The sequence below is a fragment of the Mus caroli genome, chromosome X (genome assembly GCF_900094665.2).
Source record: "Mus caroli chromosome X, CAROLI_EIJ_v1.1, whole genome shotgun sequence".
Classification (NCBI taxonomy): Eukaryota; Metazoa; Chordata; class Mammalia; order Rodentia; family Muridae; genus Mus; species Mus caroli.
The window spans coordinates 74981736-74993785 of NC_034589.1; the positions used below are offsets into that span (position 1 = coordinate 74981736).

Consider the following 12050-nt stretch of genomic DNA (forward strand, 5'->3'; position numbering starts at 1 on the left):
AGGGAGGGAGGGAGGGAGGGAGGGAGGAAGGAAGGAAGGAAGGAAGGAAGGAAGGAAGGAAGGAAGGAAGGAAGGAAGGAAGGAAGGAAGGAAGAAAACTATCTTTTTTTTTAAAGATTTATTTTTTACATATGAGTACACTGTTGATGTCTTGAGACACACCAGAAGATGGCATCAGATCTAATTACAGATGGTTGTGAACCACCATGTGGTTGCTGCAATTTGAACTCAGGACCTTTGGAAGAACAGTCAGTGCTCTTAACTGCTGAGCCATCTCTCCAGCCCGAAGAAAAACTATCTTAAGGTCAAAAAATTCCAATTCATAAAGGTTTCATGTTATCCAAAGAAATTATAGTTTGGAATTTTTAATGAGTAACAAATTTAATTTGGCATAGTAATTTAATGAGGACTCTCTTTCTATCTGCTATATAATGATAAAGAGATCTCACACCCATCAATATTTTTTCATTGACAATTTAACTCAGTATTAGATCTTTGCAGTATTTGACTTTCAGGAAAAGTAAATATGCATATATGATAAACAGCAAAACTAAAGCTTGTTGAGAATATAGTTTGACGTATATAGAACGTTTTTCACTTAAATATTCTCAGAATATGGGCAGAAAAATTCTTATCAAGTATCTAAAATATTCAATATGCTTAGAAATATTTTTTTATAAATTATCCCTTTCGTAATTGCATCCCTTTCCAGGAAATATTTTGAAAAAACTGACATTACTCCACTTTACTTTCACATCATTATGTTTTAATTGAATTTATATTTTGTTTAAATTTTCATAATAATCCCTTAATAGCAAATTGGTTGATTTTGTTTCTTCTAACTTTTTTTGAAAGAGTTAAATATGGATATATTTGTAGTGGTTATCAGGGTACCAACTCATGCATTCATGATTTCATTCACATATAAAGAAATTGAGTAGTGACTTAATTTTCTACTATTTCAAATTTTAAAAAAATGAAAATGATTTTCTTTTAACTTTTAGATGTTAAATGTACATCTTTGACTAAGTATAACCCATTTGGTCAACTGTTTCCTATTACATACCAGTAGCTTGAACAAAGCAGGGTGGAATAAGTGGTGAGACTCTTGGCATCAAAACCTTTTTCTGTGACAAATATTCACAGTAGAGATCTGAAGCCTTAAAGGAATTAATAAGGACCGGAAAGCTAAATTTATATGTTGCCACCTGTCAAGAGAAAAAAAAACAAAAATAATTATTTATAACTTTGAGGGTTTTAAATATGTTGTTTCACCAAAATAAACTTTTTGGTGAAAATAAAATTATCTTGCAGCATGAAAAATATTAATGAAACTAAAGGTATACTACTACTCATGTCAAAAATAAGTTGCTAAAACTATGAGGTAAATTATTTTTAAAGTGTCTGTTTATCAAAAATGAATCAAATATCCAAATTCGGGACCCAATAGGGATGAAATTAGCTGAAATACCCAACAAAGGGGAGGGAGAACCTGTAGAGAACATATCCAGAAGTTAGACAAGGCCTCAGGTTAAGAGGTGAGGCTACCAACTCATTTCCAATATTTTAATAATTGCTTCTGTCTAGAAGAAATACTGGGACAAAGAGTGGAGCAGAGACTGAAGGAAAGGCCATATAAAGACTACCCCACCTGGGAACCCATCCCATATGCAGACACCAAACCCAGACACTATTGCAGATGCCAAGAAGTGCTTGCTGACAGGAGCCTGATATAGCTGTCTCCTAAAAGGCTCTGCTAGTGCCTGACAAATACAGACATGGATGCTCACAGCCATCCATTGGACTGATCACAGGGGCACACAATGGAGAAGTTATGGAAAGGAATGAAGGAGCTGAAAGGATTTGCAACCCCATAGGAAGAACATCAACCAACTAGATGCCCCAGAGCTGCCAGGGACTAAACCACCAATCAAGGAGAACCCAGAGCTCCAGCTGCATAAGTAGCAGAGGATGGCCTTAACTGGCATCAATGGGAAGAGAGGTCGTTAGTCCTGTGAAAGCTCAATGCCCTAGTGTAGGGGAATGCCAGAGCAGTGAAATGGGAGTGAGTGGGCAGGTAGAAGAGCACTCTCATAGAAGCAGGAGGAGGGAACATGGTATAGGGGGTTTGCAGAGGGGAAACCAAGAAAGGGGATAACAGTTGAAATGTAAATAATTTAAATATTCAATAAAAATTTAAAAATAAATAAATAAATAAAGCTGAAAAATAAAGAAAAAATAGAAAAGTCTGTGATCCTTGGGTAGGCAAGGATTTCAAAATACTATACCAAATATATCATTCCTAAAAGAGAGAATGACTAATTTGTATCATAAAAAATTAAAAGTATCTATTCTGTTATAGATGTTAGAGAGTCAATAAAATGAGCCAAACACATTTCTCACCAAAATTCTAACTATATCAAAAATATACAAATAAGATTCTAATATCAATTATAAATTGATCTGGATAATAAAAATGTAAGTAAAAGTATAGGGAAGATATTTCACGGAAATTATGTAGACAGCGGAACATCAGTATAAGCAAAGATGTGTTACATCAAACATTATGGAAATGGATACTGAAATCATAGGATATGTCCCAGTGAGATGACTCAGGGAATATTATTGCTTGCTGCCAAACCTCTTGACTTTAGCTCACTTCCCAGGACCCACAATGCAAGTGGAGGGAGAGAGCTGACTCCTGCCGGTTGTTCTATGAACTACACACACACACACACACACACACACACACACACCATAAAACCCTCTCACTATGAATAAATGTAAAGAAAAGGAAAAAAGTCAGGAGGTACTATTTCTCATCTATACAACTGCTTAAACAAGTTAACAATACTCAATGCTACGAAAGTTATTATGCAGACTCACCATACACAGACACACAAACTACTGTCCATTGTTTCCTTAATAAGTTTCAAGAGGTACTCAGTGGGGGAGAAACAAAAAAAAAACAACCAAACAAAAAAAAAAAAGCACATATTTTAAACTTAGAGAAGAAAAGCCCCTAAGATCATGATAACAAAGATGGTACTTAACAACATATCCAGCTAGTGCTATACTCTACTCAGCACCCTCATACAATGAGCATCCATTCAGAACTGATGAATCACATTACCCTGCTTATGCAAAACAGATGGATTTTCATTTTGAGTTTATTTAACTGTATCTGACCATACCATTGCCAATTCCATTCCTGTCATGGAACCTTATATAAGCAAACTGTTCTCATAACAGAATTGAGAAGAAAAAAATAGAAATGTGTTATTTTTAATAGCCATTTAAAATGCTATTAACACTCATTCCCATGATACTCCATTCTTGTAATAGTATTTGCAAACACATCAAGGAATAAACTAATTAAAGATACATTCTTTTTTTTTAAGTTGGAATAAATTACACTACAATATATTGTGTGAATTTCCTTATTGCAATCAACAAATATTTCAGAACATTTACAAATTAAAGCATTAAACAAACTATAAATATGTAATTTACCTTAACTCTATAATCAAGTTCTAGCATCCTTACAGAGGTTCAACATAAACTTAAAGAAACAGATGAACACTTTTTTATTCTTAATAATGTTTAGTAAAAATATATTGTGTATATACTCACTCAACAACTTTATGCAATTAAAACTGGATTGCTAGTCCTGTTTCTAATTTTTGGTGATATATAATGTCTATATTAGAGTTTCTGTTGTTTGATAAAACATTGTTACTAAAAGGAACTTGGGAAGAAAAGGGTTTATTTCTGCAAATAGCTCCACATCACAGTTCATCACTAAGGGAAGTCAGAAAAGGAGCCTGGAGGTAGGAGCTGATGCAGAGGCCTTGGAAGAGAACTACTTACTGGTTTTCTTTACCTAGCTTATTGAGTTCCCTTTATCTTATACAACGCAGGGACCCTACGCAGGGGTGGTATCACCCACAGTGATCTGGCCCCTCTAACATCAATCATCAATAAAGAAAAACGCACTAAAGACCTGTCCACATGTCAGGCTGGCAGTGGTATTTTATCAATGTAGGTCCTCACTTCCAAAATAAAACTAACTTGTGTCAACTTGACATAAAACTAGCTAGCACACTTAAGTAAAATAATTTTATGAATATATTCATTGTAGAAAAAAATTAAATGAAGATTTATTTAAAAATATACAAGCAGTTTAAATAAAATGGGGAAGATGGCTCATTGTACAAGCATATCCACATAAGTCGGGATCTCCAGCCCTCACTTAAAAACCAGATGTGGAGTACATAAGTGAAAGCCCAGCAATAGGAATCTCAGACAGAAGGAATGCTACTGCTGGCTGGCCTAAATAGATGAACTCCAGGTTCAATGAGCAATCTCTTTTTAAAAATATGTTTTATACTTCTTTATTTTATGTATACAAATATTTAGCCTTCATGTATGAAGTGAATCATCTGTGTGTCTGGTGTCCATGGAAGCAAGAAGAGTTCATCTGATGCCCTAGAACTTGAGTTAGAGATGTTTGTGAGCAACCACATTGGTGTTGATAACAGGAGCAGCAAGTACTCTAAACTGTTGAGCATATCATCTCTCTAGTACCTATGAGTGATCGCTCTTAAATAACATTAAGCATGTTTTTTAAAGTCACAAAGAAATATTATTTTGTAACCTTAATTAAAAATACCTATGTGGGGATATATGTATATGTATGTATACACACACACACGTATATGTGTATACAAATGAAAATATACACATCACTCACATGCAAAGAGAACAAGAGAAAGTAAGAGCAGTGGAGAATGGATGGAGAAAAATTAAATCAAATCATGCAAGGTGGGGCTGCAATGCACCTCCTAAGAGCCATATACTAACAGAAACCTTAATACCAGGTAAGGGGAAATTCTTGTCAAGTTTTTGTCCAGAGAATGACCAAGAGATTCTCCAAAATCACAAATTATTGTCATTGCCCTTGGTTTCCTACCAGAACATGAAGGTAAAAATTCTATTGCTGAAGACACCATACATTTCAGACAAAGAATCTGGAGGAATAGAGCTGGAACTGATCTCAAAGTATCCTCCTGGAGAATAAGCTCTCATTGTAACAAATGGTACTATAAATGCTGCAAAGAGAGAAAAGCAATCCCAAGGTAAAGCCTACTAACTACAATAAGGACTAGCCCAGTATGATACCAATGATGGAATAGTGGCACTATGTTCACAGGGGTAACCAATAGCTGTCTAATTGGACTTAACATAGGTTTAATGGGAAGGAATTCCTGCCTGGTATTGTAAACATAGCCAAGTACCTATGGCTGGAGATGTAATAGAACCTAGAATTGAACCTACTAAGTTCCATTTTCTTAAACTAATATACCATCTAACTATATTTCAAATACTTATCCTTATACCTACAGATGAATGTAACTCTCAGACCTCATCAAAGACTTTCTCAGCAGGTATAGGCAACTACAATAAGCCATACCAAGTCAAAGTCCAGAGAATAAGTGACTATAGTGGTGTCCCAGCCTCCCAGTTGTTACATCTACAATGCTATCACAATACATAAGGCTCACGGAATATTGTGAATGAGGGGGTGGAAAGATTGTAAATATCACACAACCAGTATGGCTGCTGAATAGTGACCTCTAGATATGACAGGCAAATTGCACCTATAATATCTAAACAATATGGTGTCCTAAACCCACATAATGACAATACAAGCTGACATATTACTCACTGTAAAGAGTGAGCAATTATTATAGTTTTTACATAGTAAATCATTTTCTGTACTCACAGGGCACAAAAAATTAATTGAGCTATACTGTTTGTTTTGTTTTTACTTTTGATCTATCAACCTTATGCTCTGGTTGTGAAAAATAAGCTCTGTCCATATCACTTATATTTCAGAAAACTGGAAGAAAAGCATACTGCAGTTTATGTGTTAGTAATATCCCTTTTATATAAAGGGTTTTTCTGTTGTATTGATTGTTTTTTCCAGTTTTAAATTATCCCTGAACATCACCAGAACAATATAAATTATCATAGAAACAGCATTTTTTAATTGTTCACAACATATTTTAGGGGATTTCAGATAATGAATCCAAGAGGCACATTCTAATATAATTACAAAGTACAAGGTAGCTTGAATATAAGTGCTTTTCTTGTTAGCTTCAACCTATCATTCCTTGACAATATACCATACTTCACATTTGATATTAAATATAGCAAGACAACAAATCAGACTTCCCTGTGAATTAGACATAACTAATAATTATAATACTGAATTAAAAGTTAAAGCTAGGCATAGTCACTCATCAGAATCAGAAGTGCTCAAAACAGAACTCACGTGATATCTGGTAGATTCTTAAATATTTAATCTGTAAGTCTACTATTCTTCAATAACATGAGTAACAAAGAACTGAACTTACTTCTACCGGAGAAAATGTTATGCCACATTCTGCAGATGTGCCTTCTTCTACCTCTATTGCATACATATAAGGACCTTCCACATTTTTGCACTCCCCTATAAAAGAAGAAAGTCCATACATAAAACCTGTCCACATATATATATATATATATGCATATATATGATTATTATTTAATAAGAATTTTAAGGTATCATTATAATACTCATAGCAATCAAAATGCAACTACTGAAATACCTAGAGGTAAAGCTACATAAAATTTTTAATTTGGATATTAAATTTTATATTCAAATATGCAACAAAGAACAAGAAAATAAATAAATAAAAAACCATGAAATTCTCCCAAAGTTCAATGAATATAGTGATATTCTGAAGAAAGTGGAAAGGTATTGAGAGCAAGATAAAGCAACTGACTTAGTCCTAGGTTGCAGAACAGCTAAGAAATGGCCTTGTAATAAATAAAAAGCGGGAAAGATCCAAGTTTTATTTGCTAACCTGAAAATTCACAAATTCACAAAGAGTACACAAATTACTTCAACTATTCATCATTCATTTTTGAGGAGACACTTGAAATTTCTTTTCACAAATATACAAATGTATATAAGTACACGTGGTGCATTAGTATTAACTACGGCCCTCCTACAATAAAATATGTCTCAAGGAATATTTTTTCATTGAGATATCATAATAAGAAACAATCACAGAAAAACCAATCTTGTCAAACTGGAATTATTTCAAGAATAAATATATTAAGTAAAGATAAAATTGTCACAGAAAACTCAATTGCTAAAAGATCAAATGGAAGTTGCAGTGAATTTACTTTTCTTAGACTAAAAAATTTATAAAATCTAGTTTGCTCATTAGTTATCTTAATAAGCCCTGGAATAATAATTTTAATTGTCCCTATCTGGAAATCTGGAAATGAAATTAGGTAAGATCCACCCCATCCATCTTCTCAATCAAATTCACTTATCCTTGGTATGATAGGCAAACCATAAAAGAAATAATCACTGTAAACTAATACTAAACCTTTTGTGGCCTGTAAAAATATACAAAATATACCAATATGAAACAGGAAAAAATAGCTAACTAGGACAGACACATATCTATAAAATAAGATAGTTGTGCTAAATCAATATTTAGAAGCATATATAAAATGTATACATAATAATACAGCATTTGACAAAATCCAGCAACCCTTTATGATAAAAGTCTTGGAATGATCAGGAACTCAAGGCCCATACCTAAACATAATAAAAGCAATCTACAGCAAACCAGTAGCCAAAATCAAAGTAAATGGAAAGAAATTTGAAGCAATCCCACTAAAATCAAGGAACAGACAAGGCTGCCCACTGTCTGCCTACCTATACATTACAGTATTTGAAGTCATAGCCAGAGCAACTAGACAACAAAAAAAGGTCAGAGGGATGCAAATTGGAAAGGAAGAAGCCAAATATCACTATTTGCAGATGATATGATAGTATACTTAAGTGGCCCAAATAAATCCACCAGAGAACTCCTAAACCTAATAAACAACTTCAGCAAAGTGGCAGGATATATAATTAACTCAAACTCAAAAGTGGCAGGATATATAATTAACTCAAAACTCAAAAAAGGGAGGTAGCCTTCCTCTACTCAAAGGATAAACAGACTAAGAAAGAAATTAGGAAAACAACACCCTTCACAATAGTCACAAACAATATAAAATATCTTGGTGTGACTCTTAACCACACAAGTGAAACATCTGTACAACAAAAACTTCAAGTCTCTGAAGGCAGAAATCGAAGAAGACCTCATAAGATGGAAAGATCTCCTATGCTCGTGGATTGGAAGGATTACTATAGTAAAAATGGCCATCTTGCCAAAAGCAAGCTACAGGTTCAATGCAATCCCCATCAAAATTCCAACGTAATTCTCATAGAGTGAGAAAGAGCAATTCTAAAATTCATTTGGAATAACAAACAACCCAGGAGAGTGAAAACTATTCTCAACAATAAAAGAACTTCTGGGGACATCACCATCCCTGACATCAGGCTGTATCACAGAGCAATAGTGATACAAGAAACTGCATGATATATTGGTACAGAGATGTGGGGTAGATCAATAGAACAGAAGCGAAGACCCAGAGAAGAACCCACACACCTATGTTCACTTAATATTTGACAAAGGAGCTAAAAATATCCAGCAGGAAAATGTCAGCATTTTCACAAAATGGTGCTGTTTCAATTGGCAGTTAGCATGTAGAAGAATGCAAATTGATTCATTCTTATCTCCTTGTGCAAAGCTCAGGTCCAAATGGAGTGAAGTCCTCCTCCACATAAAACTAGATACACTGAAACTAATAGAAGAGAAAGTGGGGAAGAGCCTCTAAGACATGGGCACAGGGGAAATTTTCCTGAGCACAACACCAATAGCTTATGCTCTAATATCAGGAATTGACAAATGGGACCTCATAAAATTGCAAAGGTTCTGTAAGGCAAAGGACACTGTCAATAGGACAAAATGGCAACCAACAAATTGGGAAAAGATCTTTACCCATTCTACATCCAACAGAGGGATAATATCCAATATATAAAAAGAACTCAAGAAGTTAGACTCCAGAGAATCAAATAACCCTATTAACAATTGGGTACAGAGCTAAACAAAGATTCCTCAACTGAGGGATATCGAATGGCCAGGAAGCACTTAAAAAAGTATTCAACATCCTCAATCAACAGAGAAATGCAAATCAAAACAACCCTGAGATTCCACCTCATACCAGTCAGAATGGGTAAGATAAAAAATTCACGTGACAGTAGATGCTGGCTAGGATGTAGAGAAAGTGGAACACTCCTCCATTGTTAGTGGGACTACAAGCTGGTACCACCACTCTGGAAATCAATCAATCTGGCAGTTCCTCAGAAAATTGGACATAGTACTACCTGAGGACCCAGCTATACCACTCCAGGGCATATACCCAAAAGATGCTCCAACATGTATTAAGGACACATGCTCTACTATGTTCATAGCATCCTTATTTATAATACCCAGAAGCTGAAAAGAATCTACAGAAAATATGGTACATTTACACAATGGAGTACTACTCAGCTATTAAAAACAATGAATTTATGAAACTCTTAGGCAAGTGAGGTAACCCAGTCACAAAAAGAACACACATGGTATGCACTCACTAGTAAGTGGACATTAGCTCAAAAGCTCAGAATACCCAAGATACAATTGAGAGACCACATGAAGCTCAAGAAGAAAAGTGTAGATCCAAAGTGTGGATGCTTCAGTTCTTCTTAGAAGGGGGAACAAAATACTCAAGGAAGGAAATACAGAGACAAAGTGTGGAGCAGAGACTGAAGGAAAGGCCATTCAGAGACTGTCCTACCTGGGGATCGAGTCCATAAACTGATACCAAATCCAGACACTATTGTGAATGCCAAGAAGTACTTCCTGACAAGAGCATGTTACAGCTGTCTCCTGAGAGGCTCTGCCAGAGCTGGACTAATAAAGAGGCACATGCTGGCAGCCAATCATTGGACTGAGCATGGGGTCAAAATGGAGGAGTTAGAGAAAAGACTGAAGGAGTAGAAGCAGTTTGCAACCCCATAGGAAGAACAACAATGTCAACGAAGCAGACCCACCCAGAGCTGCCAGGGGCTAAACTACCAACCAAAGAGTTCACATGAAGGGACCCATGGCTCCAACCACATATGTAGCAGAGGATGGCCTTGTTGGGCATCAATGGCAGGAGAAGCCCTTGGTCCTGTGAAGGCTTGATGTTGCAATGTAGGAGAATGCCAGCACGGGGAGTGGGAGTGGTAGGTGGGTAGGGGAACACCCTCATAGAAGCAGGGGGAGGGAGGATGTTATAGGGGGTTTCTGGAAGGGTAACTGGGAACGGGCATAACATTTGAAATGTAAATAAATAAAATATCTAAAAGAAAATTTTGAAGAAAAAAAAGCAATATAGTGTGTCCTGAAGAAAGGCTTGAATTAAGAGGTAACTAGACTATGGGAAGAAAACCACTTTGCCAGGTAGCTTCTCCAAAATTTCCCTTAAAGAATTGCTCGTTCTGGGCATGCAGGATAAAGTGTCAAAAGGCTAAAGATTGGTTCAAAATATATATTTTAGTAAATGTATAGAAATTTTATGTATATTGCCATCAGTCAGCTGTGAACTCATTATAGACAACTAAATCTGATACTCGGTGTGACTGTTTAATTATGTGTTGACTCCAGCATTCAATTAACTATGAACTGAACTCTCAGCCACTTGGACCCTAAGGTCAAAAACCAGAAATGATTAGAAATCCCTTCCCTCTCCTTCATACACAAATCAAGTTTGTCATTAGGTCACATATTTCCTCATTTATTTTTATTTGTGCTCTCTTCTTTCCCATTGCCAGTTCCCCTGCCTGTGTCCAGAGCTATCATCACTTCTCACTTTTGAGGTCACTGTGTCCATCTCCCTATCTACACCTCAGCACCTTCTAAATTAAGAGCCAAAATGAAAGAGCAAGCCTAATTATGCCATTGCCTATATATATAAACCTTTAATTGTGTTGTTTAACCTCTAAGTTAAAAGTCAAGGAAAGTGCATAATACATAATACTTGAGAGGAAGAGACAGGTGGATCCCTGTAAGTTTGAAGCAAACTTGATCCATATGACGAGTTCCAAGCTAGGCAGGCTAAATAGTGAGACCCTGTGTCCAAAGAAAAGGAGTGGAAAGGAGAGGAAAGGAAAGAGAAGAGGAAAAGAGAAAAGGAAACAAAGAAAAGGGGGGAAAGAAATTCCACAAAGGTACCTCTATAACCTTGTTCTCAGGCTCCAACTACTAATCACACTAACACCCTTACTAGGACCTTTCTCTCATTCCTTCACATATACCCTTGTATATATTCTCTCAATTCCTTCAGTTGTAAAGTAGTTATCAATGAATACATTTTCTAACTGAGTCTAGACTAGGTTTTCTCCAATATATACTCCTTTAACAACGTGTGAGGAACTATCTTGAAGTATCAATCATGTTACATGGTAATACTCGAATTTTTAATTTACCTCAGTTACTGCTAGAAGTAGTCATCATTTTTCACTTAGATCTAATATGAATCTTTCTTGGGTTTACTCTATTTTGACTCCCTTAAAACAAGTTAGTCAAGCTTACTTGCTATTTCCCCTGATACAGCTCCACCATAGAATGTACCAGCAAAACAGTCCAAACTAGGAGATAAGAGAAAGTCAGACATGTATCCTTCCCACTCAGAGCCTCAGTTGGAGTTCTGGCAAGAGCTACATTGCTTTGCCACTATAGTACTTATTAGATGCCTCATTGTCCATGATTTCACCTCCTCCTAGATCACCAATATACTCTTTCCTCGTGCTGTCTCAGGATTAGAGATAAGAGCAGCTTCCAATAACTTTTGTTTAATACTGCTCTAGACTCCATACATAATTCATTTTCTAAACTATATTTAGTAAAATCCTTTGAATGATTTATGGTTGTCACTGAGATTCTGACACATAACCCTACTGTTCACTTCTTAAGAACATAGAGCTCTTCCGGTCAGAAAAGCACCGGGGCAGCTGGGGCGCAGGGTCTGCTGACACACGCCAGCTACCCACAACACCCGCCACAGGATCTTAA

At 35.8% G+C, this 12050-nt stretch overlaps 1 protein-coding gene across 1 annotated transcript in view; it reads right to left on the reverse strand.

The window, feature by feature from the left end:
- Cfap47 (cilia and flagella associated protein 47) overlaps positions 1–12050 on the reverse strand; it is a 238201-nt gene that overhangs the window by 183840 nt on the left and 42311 nt on the right. Inside the window, exons 21-22 of the mRNA XM_021153316.2 lie at positions 6420–6514; positions 1067–1208 (exon numbers count right to left, since the gene is read on the reverse strand). Of these exons, the coding sequence (XP_021008975.2) occupies positions 1067–1208; positions 6420–6514 (237 nt within the window). The remainder of the gene's footprint in view (positions 1–1066; positions 1209–6419; positions 6515–12050) is intronic.